The sequence below is a fragment of the Sipha flava genome, unplaced genomic scaffold (genome assembly GCF_003268045.1).
Source record: "Sipha flava isolate LNK unplaced genomic scaffold, YSA_version1 73_pilon_pilon, whole genome shotgun sequence".
Classification (NCBI taxonomy): Eukaryota; Metazoa; Arthropoda; class Insecta; order Hemiptera; family Aphididae; genus Sipha; species Sipha flava.
The window spans coordinates 2,310,942-2,335,025 of NW_020273613.1; the positions used below are offsets into that span (position 1 = coordinate 2,310,942).

Below are 24,084 nucleotides of genomic sequence, written 5' to 3' on the forward strand. Positions count from 1 at the left end.
GTGTGTGTGTGTGTGTGTGTGTGTGTGTGTGTGTGTGTGTGTGTGTGCATATAAATGTACCCATGTGTGTTTATTAATTAAAACCAGTTGTTAGATATATATTGTGACGACAGCCATTAAACATTTTTTAGCAAATTTTTTCATATTTTTCCCTGCATATAATGCAGCTACTTCATCATTTATCTTTTATTTGGATAAAAAATTATACTTGATTCAAGATTTAATAATATTTAAATGAAACTCTGATTTCTGTTTTTATTTATAATACTTAATGTTATAAAACAATAGTAAACTAATGAAAGTAACATAAGTACATTTTAATTTTTGTAAACGATATGATAAATAACATTTGATGACACTTATTTTTCTAGAAATATATTTTTCTTATATATTTAATATTATTATTTTAACAAATTGTTATCATATCTTATTCGTATATTACATAATATATAGCTGTAATTATTATGTAAAAATATACATGATTACTATAAAGAGATTTTTAAAAATAATTAAGAATATTCAATATTTTAAGATTTGAAATATTGATCGATGATAATTTTTTTTTTTTGTATTTATTAAATACATATCATCTAAAATATTTAAATTGTTTTATTTTAATGTTTCTCTTTCGGTTTCATTTTTAAAACCTATGTATCATCAGTTCTCTGTTTATATGCCATGAACATAATATAAATTATATATTTGAATAAAAATCAAATAAATAAATAGACCAATCCGTAGATGTCTTAATATATTGTTATACTTTATCACAATAACTACCTATGATGTTCTTATATTCAGATATTTTTTTATTTTAAAAATAATTATGTTTTGCTTCTTATTTTCAGAACGTTTAGGCAAACTAATAGAAGAAGAGTTTCAACAGAAAATTTTAGAATGGCAATTAAAAGAACAGCAAAAAAAACAACTAAAGGAGAAACAACAGAAACAACAAAAAACCCCAGAAAAGAAACCGGCAGGTACGTGTAATTATATAAGCTATGCGTTCAGTTATAAGTTTCTCAGTTTATATTGATTTTCATAACTCAATATAATCTATACGTATATCCCATGTTTGTTGTTAACTATATATTAATTTAAATCAACACAAATTAAGAATGTGCATTTTATTTTCAATAGACGCATTATTCTAAAAATCGTCCAGTGTGATTTTTTCATTTAATTTAATATGGTTATCATTGATTACTTTGAACTCAATGAAATCGGTAGCATTACTTATTATTCATAGTGTTTGATTAGTAAATATTAGTGAATAAAGCATTAATAAAAACTATTTATAATTTTATAGAAGTATAAATGTATATAAAAAGATTGATCATTTATTTGGTTCACAAATTCATAATTTTATTTGCCACACTATAGGATTCATATAATTTGTATAGCTTGTTCGAATGTCGAATTTTAATTTACTTTTGTACATGACACTTTTAATATGAACTTGGTGTATTTATATATTTTTATATTAAAATAAGTTATGTAGATTGACTTTAGATATTGGAATCATAAAGCTGTATAACATTATAGACATATCATAATCGTACCTATATTTACTTCATAATATTTAATGAGTATCGACTATAATCAATATTGTGATGATAAAAATACTTACCGAATACTAAAGACCAATTAAATGTGGCTCATGTAACAATTTTTTTGTTTCCACTATTATTATTAGCTTCATTATTTTTTTTTAACTTATTTATTGTGTCCATGGTCTGAACAGCGTTTGGTTTTTCAGGAATACTTTTTCCACGATAAATTATTAATGTAGAAAAACGCGCGTGTTTAGAGTGAGTACACAATGTATACATATACACATTATTGGTGTATAGCTAGGTGTATACCTATATTTATTTCAAGTAAATATTTACACGGGTATTTGCTGTGTACGATTTATCCGGAAACTTCGTTGTTAGCTTTGGGCAAATGATGGTGAAAAATAACGAGCATAGCACCGCGATGACCGTCAAAAAGAGAGAAAAAAAGGGCGTATCCAAGGCAACGGATGTGGAAAGGCGTTGCTATTATCACACTGGCTGCCGTTCCGCCGAGCTCCGTCGCCGATTTCCATGGCAACTGGACTTAGGACACCTTCAGACAATGGTGTCAGCAAGCCTTACAACTTTACACACATTTCACTTGTTGTATGTACATGTAATACGCGGGCGCGTGTGCGTGTATTTGAGGTGTAGTATGTGTGGGCTCGCGCGTGTCTGTGTCTGTGCAAACGCATGTACACGTGCGTGCGTGTGTTGAAAAGCGCCTGAGGATACCATCGGGGTTGAAAACTTGTTAAATTATACGGCTGCATGCTGCAAATCTCTTTTGTCCTTTCAGCGCGCGCGTAACTACTCATTTCGAAAAAAGCGCCTTGTGTTGAGCTTAATATCACTGGGGTAAAGAACATAGTATATATATATTACGTATACAATGCAAATGACGTGTTCAAATATGAAAAAACATATATATATATATATTACAAAAATTATATATTATACAAATATTATATTATTATACATGCATAGAAGCGACAGTTAAGTGTATAACCTATTGATTCTATAATTTTGTATTATATATCTATACACAAATTTTAGACTAGAAAATATTATTTTCTATATACATACATGTGCTCGTATTTATATTTTTATATCATGAAATTAATGCTTCAAATTGAAAAGCTATATCTCTAGTGAAGTATGATGAATACACTTTCTAATCAAAATTAAAATGATTACTTTGAACAAAAAATAAAAATAAATATATGGTTACTATTATTATTCTTACTATTATAAAATACGAGTAGCTTAATCACCCGAACTAACCAGGTAAATATTTTGCTATTTTAATTTAAAAAAAAATATATTATTTGATTTAAAAAAAAATTAAGCAGAAAAAGCACATAATTGTCATTTATTATAGTATAATAATATTTAGTTTTATTTATTTATATTACTTCGTATACTAGCTGAATTATCCGGGTTCGTACGACATAATGTTATCCGGGACATACTTTTTAAATATTACTTTACATTACCTATTTAAAGCCTTGTATGGTTTAACTGTTAGTTACAAAACAAACGATTCAAATGAATCGGTATGGGGTAGTTTTGGTTGTAAGTTGAATCGCCCGGTTTTGCATCATGAAACCGTCTTTGCCAATGTCAATATGTTTTTAAAATCCCTTCTTATTGCACGTCTAAAGTATTAGAGAAACTTTATATGAAATTTTAAGTTTATAAATTTTGTCATTTTTGAGATGTAACATAAATATCCTTTTTTGTGTTGTCTTTACATTATTAAACAAGACTTCTCACAAAGTTTCATAGTGATAGTTTTAGAATTTTCGATTAAACGAATTTTCGTATATTTACCATTGTGTTTTATTTTTTTTACCTTTTTTCACCCCCTTAGAGGTTGAATTATGAAAAATCCTTGCACATCTGGAGTGTTAGTGGAACCACTTTGTCAAATTTGAAGTTTATACGATCTGTTGCTTTGGAGATATAACAATGTTCAATAAGTGAGTGGGTGGTATTCGGTTTACATACATACATATATATATTAACAAGTAAACTGTATAAGCCCAATAATATGTAAACTATAACTATACACTCACCAAGTAAATAGGAAATTTTACCCACAATTTTTTTTTTAAAAATGTAGTTTCATCGCCCTTAAGGGATGAATATATTAAATAAAACGCATTAGATTTGAATTTTAAAAAAAATCCTATCTTAATGCTTGTCTATATTGTTAGAGGAACCTCTGTGCAATATTTCAAAACTCTAGACCTAGCGGTTTAGGCTATGCATTGCTGCATCAATCATTTTATCCTTTTATTTATATACCTATACAATTAATTTACTTATACGATGTACATAAATTAATCAGTTACTATTAAAATGAACATATTAAACAAAATAAAACGAGTCCTTAGTAACTATATATTCCGCTCAGTGCCTAAAACTGTTTTTTTGAATATTAAAATTGTGATTTCGAAAAAAATATTTTATATTTCACCTACACACAGTAGTAAGTAGTAAGTAAATTCTCTCAAAATTTCAAATGAATAGATATTGTAGTTTTGGCTTTATTTTTATTAAAGAGTGAGTAATATTTGAGTTATATATAGATATAGATTATTATTCATTCATAATTTTATTATTGCTATATATATATTGCTTAAACCAAAAATATTAACTACTTGACAATTATATTGTAAAAATACCGTTATTAAAATGTATTTATATTACATAACAATAGGTATATTATTAAAAGTTTTAATTTTTTCTACAGGTTTTCGATATCCTTAATTTTTTTAAGTAAATTACTCAATAGTATGATATAATTAATAATAAATAACATTAATGGATTTAAATTAGTAATTTTAAAATAATAATAATTTCACAAATATTCATTATTTATCCTTGAAAATTATTACATTTTAATTACATTCACTGTATAATATCTAATATTTTATGTATCATAAATTATATAAAAAAATAAAGCAATATTAGTCTCAAAATGTTTACTTAAATTATTTTAATAAACCATTGATGATGTGCCGACTATTTTTTTTTACCCGCCATTAACTATTTCTATTGTACCTTAATAGCGTGCGTAATTTCTTTTGTTTTTTTTTTACGTTTCGGCGGCACTCGTGACTTTGCATTTCAAAACCCCGCAAACAAAATCAAGTTAATCGGCTTCCTTAGAATATGCAAAATCCTTTTCATTTCTTTGAGAGCGAAAACAAAAGAGAGTCGACAACTTTTTTTACAAAACACCTTGTACCAGTTGTATTCCTGGCGTCGTAGCATCGGTCGCGGTTTCTTTTGACGAAATAAATGAGATACGATTACGTTCATGTTCACATGCAGCATATCGTTTCTCCATTATCCTTTCCTTTAGACGTTGGCTGATCTTTAACAATAGAATTACGGAGTAGACGGTCAAATGCTCCCGAACTCAAATTAATGTAACAATAAAATTCACTAGGATTTCTGAGTTTATTTCGCAGAGGGTTGGTTCTCTAAAACTGATGCTTGTATAGCCATTCATATTTATTCATTCATGTTCATATTTGATCATATTAGCGTTTTAAGCTGAATAAAAAAAGGTAACTATTAAACGATTATATTTTTCAACTCGATAAAGCACCCATTATAATTTCTAAAATACAATAGAAATAATTTCTGGATTTTGACTGTATAAACTGTTTACTATTAAAAACAAAGTATACTGTCGTTTTTTTAATATAATACATTCATAATCTAGTTAGATGTAAATATTAGTAACTATTATGTTTTATTTACTATTTAACTGTTGGACTTGAACACAATCAGTTAAACTTTTCTCATAATTTCTATTATCTTTTCTGTAGTATTGAATAGTTAATTTATTAATTTTCTATGACACACACAACATAGGAACTTAGACATTTTCTATTTCCAAAAAGCCGATTGATCATTTTATGTGATAAAGATTTTAAAAACTAATTTGAATTTGTACATTTTAGATCAATTTTTTTCACTTTTTTAATTTTTTTTCCTAACATTTTATAATATGTAATGTATAAAATTTAGACAAAGGCAATAAAGTCAATCTAAAATAGATTTTACGACGAATTTGAATCCATTTCCAAGTATAAACTATTCGCAAAGTATTTTATTCTTTGTACGAAACATTCCAAAATAAATTTTGATTTTTTTGTAATACTTAATCACCAATGTGTTAAAAATCGATTACAATAAAATTTCGTTGGCTAAAATTTACCCGAAAAGCTCTTTAAATTAAATTCAGAATTTTTTTTTCGCCGTTAAAATTAATTAGTAAGTAATTAATATATATATAAACTAAAAATAGATATGTACACTATTTACATAAATCAAATCGCCTCAATACATTTTCATACTATATGTTACGTCAATGATATAGTGTAGACCAGGTATTATTTGGTAATCGTGGTAGACATAGTACATATTGCACCTTTTCATTTAGAAGAAAACCTTGATAAGGATAACGATTGTTCCCGTCAAAGTTCAAATTAATCGCGTACATAAAGTTTTCTGTTTATAATACCCAACTCGAAGTGTGAACGTTTAGAACATATTTATAAAGGTACCGTGTAAATGCCGCGGAGACCAGTACACGTTTCATAAACTCTGTATCAAACCGGGAAGAAATGGCATTTTTACTTTCCTCTTCTCCGTATAATGTATATATGTATAAATATATACTCGAGGCGTCTTTTATATTCGGTCGTCGACCGGGGTGGAGTGGTTGCGCGAGGGTAGTTGATGCACGTTAATACAACGGTGTAGGTCGCGTGGTGGCGGCAGGCGCTGTTGCTGCTATCGCGGGAAGATAGCTGTGCTGGAGTGGGCGAGAATGAGAGAGAGAGAGTGAAAAAGCGCGGCTTCGGGCGTAACGGCGCATGGGGTTGGAAACAGCGCGGATGGAGGGATGCGGCGGCGCGAGGAGAGCGATTTATATTTCAAGTGTGAATAAAGCGGCAGCGGCGTATCCCTTGGCAACGGTTCGGCGACGCGGACGGCTAGGTGCACTCGCGGCGCGGCGGACGTGTCGTCGTTGGTCGCGGCGTCCAATAAAAACGCGCCGGGCCGGACGCGCGTCCAAGTCCGGTGGCGCCGCCGTGTAACGACGATAAAATGGCCGGCGATCGATTGCGTAGCGTGTTCGCCGCCGACGCCCCCGTCACCATGGTGTGCCCTTCACCTTGCCACCCGCGTCCCTGTCGTCGTCATCGTCCCGTAGACCTCGTCCGCGAATCTCGCGCGCGACCGCTTCCGACCGATCGCAGTGCGACCACCTACGCGGATATGGACGAATAATAAATAGGTACGTGACCCCGCGGCAGCCGTTACACGTCACGGGTCGTTTCAGGGTATATATCGGGGTATACCGTTGCTAACCTGCACCGTCACCGTGGTCATCATAATGTCTGTTGTATTCGATGAAATTCAAAACGAATTGGTTTTCGTAATTATTTATCCATCGTTACGCACGGAGTCCAGCCGGTTGTATATCTACTACCGCAGTTCATCGATTGCGCTTAAAATTATTTTTTTTTTTTTTTTGTACCAATTGTGTTCAATACATTTTACAATACCTAAGGGAAACTAATTAGTTGGATATCATAAACGAAAACACCGATTTTCTGCCGCCATTAATATCGGATTGAATAAATTGCGGCCCCTGTACAGTAAAATATTTGGAAATTGCATACCGGGTATATTTTAAATGTACGTGAATTGCGGCCTACGATATTCCGATTTCCGGTTTTACAATTTTAAGATAAATATTAATGTTATATTTTATATTGATCGATGTTCATGATAATTTGCTCACTTAATATTACTAGCAGCCAAAGTGTAGTTGATCAAAGCTCTTACGTACGAGTTTTTACGTTGCTCTACAGTTAATTTAAATGAGTATTTTTTTGGATTTAATAAAAAAGAAATATTTGATGGTTTTAAATTTCGTTTTCACCAATTGCTATACATTATATTGGTATTGCACAGCTAAAATGTGTAAATATATTAATTTTTTAATTTTATGACAATAATATTTGTATAGATAGTTTTAAAGATCACAATTAAATTGTCGATCTTAAGTCTGAAAAATGGGAAGGAAAATATAAATTTTGCGAAAAAAAGCCTTAGATATAATTTGCGTGTGAATAAAAAGTATTAAGGTAGGCATATGTACAAAAATATACCCAGGCCGCAATTTACAGACACCCATAATATGAATACAACATTTTTTTCTACTTCCATTAAACAAGTTATTTTTTGATCGTCAGTTATTCAAAATTATATCAATTACATTATAATTCACATTTAAATTTTTTACGATCATAATAACACACAGATTTAAAAAAAATTATTTTCTGGAAATTTTACCAGTTTTGTATTTCTCAATTGCAGAATTGATTGTTAACTTTTTTGATGAATATACTCTATTTGAAATATATTTATCTTGTTCCTTATTATTTATTGCAATATACGTGTTAATTCCTGTTTATGTTGATGAAATTAGATGAAAAAATAAAACGTTTATATCTGAATATAAGCAAATTTGAATACAAGCGCAATTGGTATACTGACCCTAAACAAAAACTTTGTTTTAGTCGTAAATGGTCCATCTATTTCAACTATTGGATGTGCAGTGTGTTCACCGAGTTTGGTTATGAATAAAATTGGCCCCTGTGAGATTATCCGATTCGGTACTTACCACTCGGGCCTATATTTTTGCGTTTCACGGATATCTTCGTTTTACGCAGTGGATTTCACGTTGCGAAATTATGAAGTATGATCACAGACAAGAGAATTTTTATATTCTGCGTATTTGTACCAGCATTTTGTAATCCGAATTTTTATCAGTTCGGGCAAAAAAAAAATTGTTCAGATTTATTTTTGTTTTATTCGTTTCACTTGAAACCGACAATACCGCATAATTTCGTTAACTCGTTTTCTGTATTAAACATAATCGCTGTAGGACACTACTACTGGTGGCTATATCTGGACCCATACTGCACGATTTGGGCTTGACTCGTAAATATGTCCCGTGATTCGTATGTACAAACGTTACGTAGTCGTCGATTAATTAAAATTGTCTAGAAAACAAAGTGCCACTCCTCCGACGACCGTGTTGTACACATGTGTACTCTACAAGGTGTACATAAAGTGACCATATTAAAAAAATAAAATAAAACCCACCTTATTTCAATTTTTTATTCGTTTTTCGTGTCCGTCTAGTTGTATCCACAACTGCTTAGTAGTACTTAGTCAGTAAAAAACAAAATTTATTTATCACAAATAATACGTATTGAACATGGATTTTAACGAACAAAATAGTAGGTTTAAACAGTTGCAAAACATTTTCGTCAATAATTTACTACGTTGGGCATTTATCGAGTATATTATGTGATAAATCATTCTCGATTAAAATATATTTTTGGCAAACGTAATTATAGCCCTTATACATTTATTATTCGATTATCTCGTTTCTCGATTCGTTCTTAGGTCTCATATTAGTTTATAATATATAATAATATCGATAGCTGTGTTGTGAATATCTAAACCCATAACTACTTATTCGCACACTTAAAATACTTGACGAAAAATTCTCATTAAAAACCCATCCAATTTATTTGGGCTATTGTTTAAACAACACCTGGTAGTGAAGTTCGGTGTAATTGTATTATATGCGTACATTAATACAATTGTATTATGTGTGTATTGTTGTTTGTAAGTATTTTAAGTTTATTTTTATACGCTATACGCACTCGAAATGAACAACAATTTTTAACAGGTATTTCTGTCTTAACAAAATAAATACATTGTATTTATTGTTGTATATTCATGCACATATAATTCAAAGGAACATATTGGTTATATTATTAAAATCTATTCTAGTTATGAACAGATTTTGCCTGTTTTTTAATAATAAAAAAATATTTTGTATTATTTTTTTAAAATTATTTTAGTTAATTTTTCACTCAAAAATTCTTCAGTGAACGTTATGGTTATAAAAAAATTACATTGTTATACGTTGTAAAAAATATTAATTTGAAATAATTTTTTAAAGAATTAAACTACGACTTTCATTCTCATTTACTATGCAAAGCTGTGATGTGAAAACAAAAAAAAAAGGAATTGTATTTTGTTAAAAAATAATAAGTATTTACTTCCTTCACGTACATACGTATATATATATACGTAAAAGTATTAAGTTTATATATAAACTTAATACCAAATGTCCTTGTAGCTTTATAGTCAATGCTCAAGAGTCTACAAACAATTTTAATTCAACAATGTGCAACCCGAGGATTAATCTTAAGAAACCATTAAATACTAAACATTATTTTATGGTAATGAAGAAAGTAATTAAGAAAGTAAACCTTCTAAAGCACTTGGACTCCTTAATCAAAATATTTTTAGAAGGATATTGAATACATAAACCGTGTACTCGTATAGTGTACCATATCATCTTCACAAGTGTACGCGAATAATATTTTTTTGTCTTGAAAAAAATGTGTAAATTATAACTTTCAAAAACATTGTATCAAATAAAATTGTACTTTTACCGTTAAGGTATTAAACTTCAGTATTTGAAACTTATATTTGAATAACTAGATATATTTAATTAAATAATAAGTAGACAAATTTTATTTTAAGTCCAACACAGTATTTTAATTTTATTATTTAATAATTGTTAACTAATAATTTACGATAAGTTTTTCAATCATGTGTTATTATATAATTGAATGATGTGGACTTCAACAATTATGAATGCCTTTTATGTAAATAGACACAACCCTACATATATTATAATATAATATCGTAAACATTATGTATACAAGATTATAGAAAATAAGTCAAAGTGACGAAAATTATAGATTATGAAAGATTTCATATTGATTCTGAAAATATGAAAAAACATATCGTCAATTTAATATAATTCTATCAAATAAATATAATACGTTATTATTAGATACATAATATATAATCTTCTCTCTTGGATTTATATTTTATCTGTTGAAAGATTGATAATAATCTCGAATTTGACCTCGTTTTAAATAGTTCTAATGAGTTGTGTTTTGTGTGTATAGTACGAGTACATCTTATTTCCAGAAAAGTATCTGTACAGAGTTAGTTCTAAGTTAATTAAAATAAAAAAATGTTCGTATGTATTTTATACGTTTATTGGTTACGACTGCGGCGTATATCCTGTTATCACGTTGTTATTCGACGACGTCGTCATATTTTCTTTGTTCTATTTTAACCGAAGCGAATAAAGTAAAAAAATAAAAGAAATAAGAGAGAAAGTTCTTATTATAACTCCTATCAGGCAAATATCCTCCCTTGGGGGCTTTTCACAAAAGGATTTTACGAAACCCTCCGTTTTGTCATTATTAAAAATAAATGGGGAAGGAAAACGCGATTAATAATATCCCCGCAGGACGCATCCAGTGTATGGTGCATAATATCCGCTCCGGATAAGCTCGAATCCGTTTACACACAAACGAAAAGTTGGCTATCATCAGATGATATCCTCTTGTCCTTGATCTCGCATTCAATTATAAAACCGGACGTCTTCGCCTTATGAATATTTTATATTTTTATATTTTCTTTTTTCGCAGGAACAAACATTTCTTCGGCTAAAAGTAAAGGATGGTCATTGGTCAACGATATCGATGATGATGATTCGGACGAGGAAATGTCCATATTTAAACAACCTGGGAAAAAGAGAAAAATGAATAGAAGCCATTATTTCGTAAGTGTATTATTGTTAATGGGTATAAAACAAGCCACGAATATTATTGAACGTTTACTCTTTGTATATATATATAGGATAATAAGAACAAGTCGAATGACGATTCAATAATGACCAATGATAGTACTGATAACAGTTTGATGACCGAAGACGAAGACGAAAATCATATAACACATCAAGCTGAATCTAAAATCCCAAAAAAACCAAAGTGAGATATTGTGTCAAGCATATTTATATAATACACACCTACATATTGATTTGTATGCAATTTTGTATTGTTCTTTCTTATCAGTTCGTCAGTAAAAATGTTGATTTTTTTCTAATACTTTTATTTGCTCTATATAAAAGTATACACTATGTTTTTCTAGGTAAAAAAAAACACATCAAAACTCTCAAAAATTTAATTTAATTATCAAAATTTCACCAATTAAATTTAATCTAAAATTTGTATTATTAATTTATCTAAGTGTAACGTATAGTATTGTTATTTACACTTACTCTAACAAAATGGTATGCATAAATTAAATTAAAACTATCCTAAAACCAAATAATAAAACTAACAGGTATTTTCAGTTAATGACTTTCTGATAATTGTGTTAGATTAATTTATTCATGGGCGTAGCATTTTTAATTTCTGGTACTACCTATTTAAATTTAATAACTGAATGTATTAAATGATCATGAAAATTGAACAGAACCGTCTTTATTCGCCGATAACTATTTACATACGTTTATAAAAATTATATTTTTGGTAAAAACAAATTTCTTTAAACAATTGTTTCTTTTTAAAAAATTGTATTTAGAACAAATGTCAGATGTTTAATAAGCCGTTATATAAGAAGGCTTATTTTTTAAATCTTGCTCCCTTTTATTATAATTTAATAAAAAAAATTGTTTTTTATTTGTAGGCTGGTTGTTCCAGTGATATTTTTTTGTACGAGAACTCATAAACAAATTGAACAAGTAATAAAAGAATTACAAAGAACTAGTTTCAACCATGTCAGGTGAGCTAAAATTAAAGTATAAATATTGAAATAATTTGTATATGTATTTGTTTTTATTTTTTGTCATAGGAGTTGTGTTTTAGCAAGTCGTGAACTCACGTGCATTCAGGACTCAAATTTGTTCTACCCTGATATAACGTACAAATCGAAAACTGAATTGTGCAGAGATCTATTGGATCCCAAAGCGGTAAGTGTGCTGATCACTTATTGTGTTACGATTATTTTTCGTTGATGTATATTATGTGGGTCTGTACTCCGCGTACACAAATGTTTTATACAATACAATAAAAAAGAAGAAAAAAAATACATTACAGTTGAAATGGAAACGAAACCCGAACCTATAATTGTAACCGGTTTAACAAAACATGTATGTACATTGAATCCTTCTTGGCCATTGTAAACAAACACTGGTTGGGCATTGACAATTGAATGCGCAATAAAATGCACACCGTATCTAATTTCATCATCACAAACACATATACGCTGGCGGATTTTTATTAATGGAAAACATTATGGGATGGTTCGGTATTCGCTTCGGTGTACATGTGCGTTCTTACCGTTGTAATAATAATAGTTTTTAATTATCATTTGTATCAAATAGTAATAAATATAACAAAATCAAACCGTATCACGAAAGAATCACACAATTTGACTAGACTATTTAAAACTCAATAATATTATTAAAGTGAGATGATAAAAGGATGTCATTACTTAGTGTTGGTTAATACAATTTAAAGAAGTACTGCACAAATTAATATAGTACGATTGAAATCGTGAGAAAATAATTGTAACCGCACATTCACTACTCGTGTAGCGCGTACGTGTTGTTTAGTGTATGCAAATTCAACCAACGTTACGTGTATATCCATACTATAAATGTTTTAAATTCAAGAGTTGAATAGTATATTATATTGCGGGTTTTGAGTAGTTTTTAATGTCGTTTGATAGAGAAAATAATTTGAATTAATCTTTTATTATGGGTGGATTTCATTTCTAATCGTTACATTTCATGAGTTATATACAAAGGTTTGCGCTGATAAATACATAAACGTTCTGCTGCAACGCTTTAAAAAATTATCACATTAAAAAAAATAAATAAATAAAGAGGATGAGAGAAACTTTAATAACCAATTACAAGTTACACGCATATAGTAAACTATACAAATTACTCTTGTACATATACTTAAACATGCGTATAAAAATAAGTACGCTTTCTAGTTAATTAGCATAAACTGTATAAACATTCGTGGGATTATGATATGTTACCGTTTTTACTGATGTTTAAATGTACCTACCATAAGATTTTTTAAAATTAATATTGAATTATGCTGTTTTATAATATTAATTAAAAAGGAAACCCTAATAAAAATAAAATATTAAATAATAAATAAAAGCATTATGTAAAATTGAACTACAAGTATAAATCGTATCTGTGTATTATGTAAAAAGGTAGGTATGTTTGAAGAATTTTTTTAATTAAAAACTGATCACTGGTAGCTTGAAAAAATATACTTACTCGTAATTACAATTAAATCTAATATAAATATTACCTTATATACATTTTTTTTTTTTTAATCATTTTATCATTTTACTAAATATCAGATTTTTTCGTTTTTAAAAAGTACTTATGTAACAAACGAAATAAATCTTTGGTGAAAACTATTTTTAAATATGTGCCTATATAAGTGGTTCTCAACTGGGGTTACATTTCACCTAAGGGTGACATGGATACAGTGTAAGGGTGATATTAAAATCTCCACGGGAAAGGGAAAAAAATAAAAAAATAATTAATTTTAATAAAATCATATTATTACCACAACTGTCATGGTAATAGCATACCTTTAAGTTTGTATTTATTATTATTATTATTTATATTTATTATTTAGATCCGATAAACACGTACAGTATTATTATTAACGCGAAATTATCAGCAGCGGCATTATCGATTATTTTATCGACTTAACCGGGGTCGTTAGTTATTTTGCAGTCGCTAGATATGTAGTATTATTATAGTATATTATGGCTCTACAACATAAGAAGACAACATAAGACTCGGTCTTTCCACCACCAGCCCTCGATTTCCTCAACTTTGTAAAAATCACCATGGCCCAATTTCTCATCAGTTTTTATACGAATCAATAATATTTTTTTTAATTCACAAATTTAAACTTTAAAATATCAATGTTTATTGAACCCTGCAACTCAATAAATTGTAGGTGCACTTATTATTTTTCTGTGAACCATATTTTTTTATTTATTTTTTTGTTATTTCAAAAATTATTCTAAAATACACAGTTAAGATTATTTATTATTTTGATATTAGGGTGATGCGGTGTTTGATTCTAGTGGCTAAAGGTGACATGAATGAAAAAAGGATGAGAGTCACTGGCCTATATATGGTCATAATAAATCTTATTCGTGATCTAATTGGCGTTTCTTACTATTTGTCGCATTAATATGAATTTATTATGAATATTTGGTAAAAAATCAGATTTTGTAGATAAAGTATAAAATTACTTAAAAATACATTCGAGTATTTGTGAAAAAAAATTAATGTTATAAAAAATAAATATAAATTATAAAACCTATAGGTTCGGTAGAAAATATATATTCAATAGTATATTATTGTAATTCGCTTAACATTCTAACATGTTTTGTCTTTTGTACTGTGTATTATATACAGCTTTATAGTTATTATTAGATTTTCTGTAATACATTTTTTGTTTTCATGATGACTGGATAATTTGATTGGTTTATGGCTTTCAGAGATTTAGAAATTCATTAAAGTTTAGAAGAGATATTGAAAAGTGTGTTTATCACGATAACGGCGGCTTAAAAATAAGCACGTACAGTCAACTGTCTAATTACGGCGTGTCGTCCGTTTGGGACATCGAAGATATTGTGAAATTAGGCATAGAAAAGAGATCTTGTCCGTACTACGGTTCACGGGTGTTGCTCAAAACCGCTGAAATAGTTTTTTGCCCTTACAATTATGTCATTGATCCGGTCATTAGAGGCACGGTAAGTCTTGGACGTATAATAAATCTATACATTAGACGTACATTGTATACTCACCCACACACCATCGCTTATAACATAAAACCATAATGTCACACTCGTTTTGTTGTTGATCATTAATATGTGCATCGATTACAATGGGATTATTTATTTTTTTTTCAAGATGAACTTACAGTTAAAAGGTCACGTGATCATCGTCGACGAAGCTCACAACATCGAGGATCAATGCCGCTCCGCTGCTAGCCTGAGACTAGAGCAGACGAATTTGAACTTAGCGAAAATGGACTGCGAAAAATTGTCCAAAATTGGCAACAATTCGACTTCTTACTCGGCCATAGTGAGTATACATAGTTTACATATCCGCTGCACGCCTTTGCAGTTATAACTACCATACGCGTGCGTTTTCGTCAGCGTATAAATTATGCATAACAAATTGATTTGAATTGATTCTCTGCAGGCTCAATACTTGTCGGACATGTCGAAATGGATAGACCAAAAGTCTACCGAAATCAAATCTTTTGACGATTATGATCGCGGTGTTATTTCGTGGTCCGGCATGTCCACTACGGCGAGTTTCAATGAATTCGGAATAGGTTCAGAAGCCTTCGAAAAATTCAAAGTGTGTACATGCGATACTCGTAACAGTTTTATCGGTTATTTTTTTTTATTACGGCGCCCAATTGATTCATTTTTTAGAAGCATTGTGAAACCGTGATGGCCGACGAAGGAAAAGAAAATGACGAACAAGACATCGGCAAAGACTTAATGGATGGAGCAAAATTGGACGACACAAAAACCGATAAAGACGAATCAAAAGTCGAGAATTTGGTGAAGGATAACGGTTTTTCGCAAGGAAATCCGTACGAAGATTCTATTACGAATGCGACTAAAAACATTCTGACGTCGATTATCACGGTATTTTGTTTGCTGTTCGATGACGACTATAAAAGTGACTATCAGGTTTCCCTCGAAAGGATAATGCAGATGAAGAAATTTGAACACGCAGATCGAAATGTAAATCCTATTTTTTTTAATAACCGTAAAATATATTTCATTATTTAATTATAATGCATGACATTTCGGAAGTTTGACGGAAGGAAAAAAACTATATGTTGAGCTGTTAAAAAGTACTGTCGCCCGACCATTATACGGTACGCCTTCGTATCGATAACTTATCGACAGTATAGGTGTGGAATTTCAGTGATTTTTCCGTAATCGGGAGGGAGGGGGCTGGTCCTGCGTTTGCAGGCCGTTTTACATTGTATTTTACGGCTCGGTGAACTACTAAAAGCTTAGGAGTAGTTGTGGTTTTACGTAGACGAGCACTCGACTGTAAGTGAACGTATAACGCATCCCAGGGGTGGGTAACGGGCATTTTTATCTGGTCCGTGCTATATTTTCAAATTATATCCTACTATTTTAAAGTTTATCATCTATAATATATATTATCGATATAATAATTGTTATCTGGTATTAAACATAGTTAAATATCTAAATGTCATATGTATGTTTACGCATAGCTTTCAACCATAGCTGTTTGTACCGCACTAATTAACTATATTATTTTCTTCGTATCATTCGTGTCGTATGTGTTGAATTTATTATTTCCGTGTATATAAATTCTAATTAAAATTCATATTTTAATTAACCTTTTTTTTTTATTGTTTTGTTTTTTATGCTGTGGCCCGCTAGATTTTAATTTTCTAAAATTTGGCCCTCTAGTAACTTTAAGTTGCCTATCCCTGACGTATACGAACATGATCGTCCGACGGTGTACGCGCAACAAACGGACAGTATAACTACTTGTGTACCGGGGGCGTCTTACCTAACCTATAAAACGCTCGCGCACATAAAATACAGTTTCTGGTGCTCGATGATACATGTGGTAATCTCGTTGCAGACGTCCGGCATAGCGGGTTGGCTGAACAGTTCGCAGCAGTCGAGCGAATCGCGCACTGTGTGGACCAATACCGTCAATTTCCTGTGCCTGAACCCCGCGGCCGTGTTCCACGAGCTGACGTCGACGGCTCGGTGCATAATCCTCACGTCGGGCACCCTGTCGCCGATGAACTCGTTCCAGTCTGAGCTCGGGTCGCAGTTCCCCATCACGCTAGAGGCCAACCACGTGATCAAGCCGGACCAGTGCTGGGTGACGTCGGTGAACGGCGGCCCGAACCGCGTGGACCTGAACTGCCAGTACCAGAACACGGGCACGTACGGGTTTCAGGACGAGATGGGCCTGGTGCTGAAGAACGTGTGCGAGACCGTTCCGTACGGGGTGCTGTGCTTCATGCCGTCGTACGTGCTGATGGATAAACTGTTCGCCCGGTGGCAGATCACCGGGCTGCTGAAGGACCTGAAGCGCACCAAGGCGGTCATGTGCGAGCCGCGGCGCGGTGACCAGCTGGAGGACCTGATGACCAAGTACTACGCGGCCGTCAAGAGGGCGTCCGCGCCCGGCGGCCGCCGCGGCGGTCTCACCGGTGCACTGTTCGTGGCCGTTTACCGCGGCAAGATCAGCGAAGGGTTGGACTTTTCCGACAATAACGCGAGGGCAGTGGTCGCCGTGAGTGCATTATGTGAACTACGCAAGTCCTTTGCGATCATCGTAATGCTATCGTATCGTATGTCGATCGTGTACATATCGATATTAAGTGTGTGTTTCAAAATGATTCGTCCGATTTCGAAAATTTTATCTATTGTGAAATTTGAACGATCGGGTTAGGACAAGTATTACGAGTTGACCAATTACGTTAAGTCTTACGAATAATATTTACAAATGTTCAGAGTGCTGATTACATTAAATTTTAAGTATAACGTTTAAAATGATACGATAGGAAAACTGTTCTACCCCTTCGCACTGCTCAAAAACAGAACAAAGCTTTCTTTGCGTATCGCTGTCGTGGACAGCTTGCAACAAACGAATTTCGCACGGTTAATATTTCAGCAAAACGCGCCAAACTGTAGTCTTTCGAATAGCTCTGCGTGCACGACGAACTGATTTCTGCAGACTTCTTACGGAACTTTGTTGAATTTGTTCAACATTTTCATTTGAAGGTCTTGGTCGACCTTATGGCTTCTCTTCCCATAAGCAACCGGTTTCCTGGAAGGTTTTATGTCATCTTCGAGGGCAATACCCGTTTCCACCAAAAGTAGACGTTTCCCTTTTCCACCAATACCTGTTTCCACCAAAAGTGTATCATTCCCTTTTCCACTAATATCCGTTTCCACCAAATAAGATATTGACCACGTTTTTACCAAAACAATTGTATACTACGCTTAAATTAAAAGCTATAGCACAGAAATAACTTTATTTAACATATACTATTAATTCAATAAATGTAAAGGCATTATATAATATATACAATATAGGTTGGAAAATGTTAAATTTTATTTAAAAAAATGGTCAGATATAAAAAGATGAAAAAGTAATATATTATGATATATGATACCTTAGTTATGTAAATTGTAACTATATACATATTTAGTTGATATTTGTTAACTGATCCAATAAAAAATTTAAAGTTGTTTAGTACTAGCTGTTTTATTTCGGCGTTTACTTTCGATAATTTTAGCCATCATAGAATTATAAATTTTAAAATTTACGTTTTATTTTAACACACATGCAGTTGTAATGCACTATTTAAACTATGCCATCTTTTCACTTGTTCATAAAGTATTTGACTATTTAGATATTATAATGGTTAATGGACATAAAAGTGCATGCATAAGTTTGATAACATACAATTAAATACGATAAATGTACAATATACATTAATTATATTGTGTGTATATTTATATATATTTTACATCAATCCGAAAAACTCATGAAAAGTATAGGTATTTTATCTTATTTGGTGGAAACGTGTTACACCGATCTACGAATACTTTGGGCTGTGGAGGTTCAATGTTCAGATTTTGTCAGAAATCCCGCTGAGTAATCGATAAATACTCGATAACCCTACTGTTCAAATTGATTGGTTCAGATTGGTTGGTGCTTCGTTTACCACGAGCTAGAGGAACAATAATTATATTCTACTAAAATCATTTTGAAATACACTGTACATCGATTATATAATTGTAGTATATCGATTGTAGGTGCTGGACTGCGTACCTACGTTATCCCGGCGTTTCGTTCGACGCTCGCGTTCGTATCGGTTTGTTGATTTTTAGTGTCGTGTTTCGTGTTTTAGGTCGGCATTCCGTTTCCCAACTATAAGGACGTAGCTGTGAGCCACAAAAAATACTACAACGACCAGCACCACAAGAACAAAGGCCTGTTGCCCGGCTGGGAATGGTACCAGATACAGGCCTACAGAGCGCTGAACCAGGCGCTGGGCCGTTGCATCAGACACAAGAACGATTGGGGCGCGATTCTATTGGTGGACAGCAGGTACTCGCAGCCCAAGAACCTGACCGGACTATCGAAATGGATAAGAGGAAGGGTAATTAAGAAGGGAGTGAAATTAAAATAATCGGTGCGACGCGATTTTATTAACGTCAATGTTTTCAGGTCGAACACAACAGTACGTGGGCCGAAACCCTGTCCAAGCTCAACGATTTCGTCGAGTCGAGACTGCGATCCGATGACGTTGCATAATATCGGTTAATGTACCCGAAAACTTATGACAAAACACCGCCATGTTGTCTTATAACGGTTATTATATATTCTTATGCACCGGCCCGAATTACTTAAATGTACCACATCTATTCAACTCTCATGTTCGTTAAACATTATGTTTTAATTTTTCTATTATATAAGTAATAAAGTTTAATTGGTAATATATGTTCAGCACAGTTTTGTGTTATTATTTCTAACCCGTTTTCTTTTCATACCGTCAAATGCGCTTACATCGGTGTTTGTACACTTATATCATTTAAGTGTTTATTTCATTTATTATTATTGATACACTCGAATATTTTTTTGTTTTATCTCATGGCAGTTGTCATTTCAATTTCCTAGTTGTATTACAATAAAGTTTCCATTATTCCTAAAAAAATATTCTAAGTCTATTACGAAAACGTGTATACATTTTTCATAAAAGTACATAGCACGTTTAATCAATGTGTCTTACGAATTTAATTTGATTGAAAGTAGAAAATGCATTAATTTATGAAAAAATAAATATTAGTAGTCGGTTTATGTTTATCGGTATTTGTACCAGGGGTGACCGACTAAGAAACTCAAATTTCGGATTCCATCATTGAACTTGGTGATCATAATTTCCTAGTCGAAAAATGTTGGAAGATTAATTTGAACAAGGTTAATCTTGACAGACATCATATTATATGTGATGTCTCAGACACTACAAAAGGACAAAACTACCTCGTAAAAAATGGTCTACTCTAACTAGACTCAGAACCGGACATGAACGGTGTATATATATGATGCACAGATGGGGACTTTCTGCAACTTCAGCGTGTGATTGCGTCACGGAATCTTAGACAATCGAGTGCATAATATCTGAGTGTTCAAAACGTGCATTTCATGGTACCATTGGATTTCTAACTTGGATGTGAATTTATAATTATAATTCAAATGTTATTAAGCAGTATATCTAAAATGTGTTAAATTTATAAATTTATTTTATGTTGTTGTTCATGCTATAATGTTACCATACGTATAAATAAAATGTACCAGAAGCGTAAGAAAAGTAAAGCCCAGTAAATATGCTAGTTTGTCTAATTAATATTATTTTTATACAAAAATTCAAAGGATGCACATGGTTTTATTTTTTTAAATGTGAATATACTTTTTAGGAAACTAAATAAAAAATAATTGACGGATAATTTATAGATATACTAAGTAAAAAGTACCTACATGCAGTTTATTACTACGAAAAACATACTGCAAAAATTATTCTATTTTAATACTGAATGTAACTGGAATTATCATGTATGATTTGCGAATTTACTGTAAATACTTCAATATTGTCAATTATTTTAAGAAAACATAATAGTCTCAAAAATGTCTAAGTCCCCCTATGCTCTAGAAACCTGAGGCACTGCCCCACTTTGCTTTAAAACTATGATACTGATATATACTAACCTCAGATGAACTAAACGTTTGTGGAAGGACAGGGCAGAAGGGACAGCTCAGGACCCGGCGCCTTTTATGAGATTTTATAATTTGTAATTAAAAATTAAATCTCAAATGTCCTCTGTCATGTGTATATCTATGTGTATACCTAATGTTTTAGTCTTTAACTCCAATATTAAATGTATCTATATTTTAGTATAAATAGTAACATAATCATAAAATACCATTTATAAGGAACTTAAAAAAAAAAAATTAATTTTGTCCTGTTTTCTAATTTATAGATCACTGACAGTCTTAAGTCTGTAAAAATGGGAAGGAAAATTTTTCTTTTTGTATGGACTCAACTAAAATAGTACTTGTAATATCGTCAAATCCAATTGGTTTATTACCTGAAAACACTGGAACCTGACTAGACTAAATGAGGGTCTCGGGGACTCCTCAACTCGTAAACGCCGATACGTTCGCAGTTATTGCTACTCATACAACATAAGTCGCAAACCGGTCTTCCACAGTCCCTCGTATTTCCGCTTGTTACGGTTTTCAATATTCATAAACTTATAACATACTGTTGTGTCATAATTTATGTTAGAAGTGAAATGTCTTATCATTTATACGTTTGCATTTTTAAAATATCCTGCATACTATGCAAAATGAAGTAGAAATTATTTCGAACACGATTCTAGCCTATGTACTTTTAGTGCAATAATTTATTTGTACTGATGGAAAGTTGTTCGAAAGTTTTGAACAACTGAAAAAAAAAGCAAAGAAAATTTTGTCACAAAAGTACAAGTTCTACCTAACTGGGATCAGAGTAACTGAAGATTGATAGGGTTAAAACTTTGATGATATGTGAAGACAACTCAGCACCCATCTCTCCATGAATTGCCGACCCGCCCAAAAAACAATATACTTAACTGGTTTTGATGGATATTATACAATGATAAGAAAAAACAGAACAATCAGCAAAACTCGAAAATACTAGTATAACGTCTAAAAACTAGTAAGTACGGTAAAATATAGTATATTACAGATCGTCACTCAACTATAAATTATACTTAAAAGAAATTAAAACTGAAATAAATTACGGTCACACACTCTGACCTCAATGAGTTATTGATCAGAATATCAAGTTGGTTACAAACAATGCAATTACTTGAAAATAATAAGATAACCTATTAATTACAACGAAAAACACTAATCTTTATACAAATAAAATAAAAAATAAAAATAGATGTTAATAATTAACATCTATTTTTTGTTATAATTATTATAGCATATTATAATGTTAAACATTATTTATCAATAAAATTTTATTTTTAACTGGCCAAAAAAATATTATGGATATTTGTCGTTTCGGGTCCACGTATTACTTTATATTTCACTTTATTGAAAAGTCTATACTCGCTTTTACTTAAATTTTGCGTTCGTGAAAGCGAATTCAAAACAGGAATTCAATGAGTTAGTATAATCTCTCGCTGCATCGTTGAATATTAAAAAAGGGAGCCAAAAGTTTGGATAGGTAATCTTTAGATTAAAACCAACAAACACTTTCACTATAGGTAAGTAATCATATGCATAACGTGTGCATAATTTTTTTCTCTATAATACGACGAAATATTCAAGTTTAAACACATTTTTATTTATTATTACACTTTTTTTAACGATATCTCATTGGTCGAATTTATATACACACATATCTATAATGTCAGATAGATGATTTATTTCCACTAATGAACAAAAAACAATTTATACTCAACGAACATATGAATAACAATACTAATATTTAATAAGTTATAACACACTGTTTTAGAGGCAATCGCCGAATTCCGTCCCGGGTTGCTGAAAATGACCGAATTCCGTCCCGGAGACGGAGCAACTACGTCTGAATTCCGTCCCGGGGGTGGATAAACTATGTCCGAATTCCGTCCCGTCTAGTCTTGGACGGTATTAATATAAGTTCAATTTTATAGAACTTCAAGAGGCTTCACCTGACATCACGCGTATCGTTTTTTTGTATTATCGCAATTATTCGCAATAAAAACGTAAACGATTTATATACTATGTATTGTGTATACCAAAGTCAGGTGTCGTCTAAGTTTTACCAGCCTATTTCAAATCTAAAAAATAATAATTAAAAAAAAAAAATTATTTAAATAATAAATAATTTAAATACTAATTACACATAACATATATTATACTTATACTCTTAAATTTATTAAAATACTTATATGACTGTCATATTTATACATAAATGGCATATACTGTAAGTGGAGTTTTTTTTGCTCCGTATGTCAATAGTAAATAAATAAGGCTGTTTTGCCGGATTTTACATTTTTAAACATGCCAGCAAAGCTGCCAGTCCTAAGCCTGGAGAAAATGAGAAGGAAAATATTACTGCCAAATATATCATAGTTACAGGTAGTAGGACGGAATTCAGACATAGTTGCTCCGCCTCCGGGACGGAATTCGGTCTTCAGTAATGGAACCATAGGGGGCCCGGGACGGAATTCGGTACCAGCCGTTTTAGAGGATTGTTGAAATTGACAAACACGTAACATATTTACATTAATTAATTCAGAGTATTTACAGAGATTTGGTAATCTGTCAGATAGCAAAGTGAGTTCAACGACATTGCCACGAAGGCTGCAACTCAATTGCACAAAAAAACAACTCGTTTGCGCACAATTTATGAACAATAAA

The 24,084-nt window shown here is 31.5% G+C and overlaps 1 protein-coding gene across 2 annotated transcripts in view; it reads left to right on the plus strand.

Moving 5' to 3' along the window:
- Nucleotides 1-20,141, plus strand: part of LOC112692359 (Fanconi anemia group J protein homolog) — a 47,232-nt gene extending 27,091 nt beyond the window's left edge. The window contains exons 3-14 of one of the 2 annotated variants that reach the window (XM_025567009.1): nucleotides 849-980; nucleotides 11,189-11,322; nucleotides 11,400-11,530; nucleotides 12,231-12,326; nucleotides 12,396-12,513; nucleotides 15,093-15,347; nucleotides 15,508-15,681; nucleotides 15,802-15,963; nucleotides 16,041-16,358; nucleotides 17,245-17,910; nucleotides 19,538-19,789; nucleotides 19,858-20,141. In XM_025567009.1, coding sequence (XP_025422794.1) covers nucleotides 849-980; nucleotides 11,189-11,322; nucleotides 11,400-11,530; nucleotides 12,231-12,326; nucleotides 12,396-12,513; nucleotides 15,093-15,347; nucleotides 15,508-15,681; nucleotides 15,802-15,963; nucleotides 16,041-16,358; nucleotides 17,245-17,910; nucleotides 19,538-19,789; nucleotides 19,858-19,944 — 2,525 coding nt within the window. In that variant the 3' untranslated portion in view covers nucleotides 19,945-20,141. Of the gene's footprint in view, nucleotides 1-848; nucleotides 981-11,188; nucleotides 11,323-11,399; nucleotides 11,531-12,230; nucleotides 12,327-12,395; nucleotides 12,514-15,092; nucleotides 15,348-15,507; nucleotides 15,682-15,801; nucleotides 15,964-16,040; nucleotides 16,359-17,244; nucleotides 17,969-19,537; nucleotides 19,790-19,857 lie in introns of those variants that run through there. The other variant, XM_025567011.1, reaches the window with a different exon arrangement.
- Nucleotides 20,142-24,084: the final 3,943 nt, after the last annotated feature.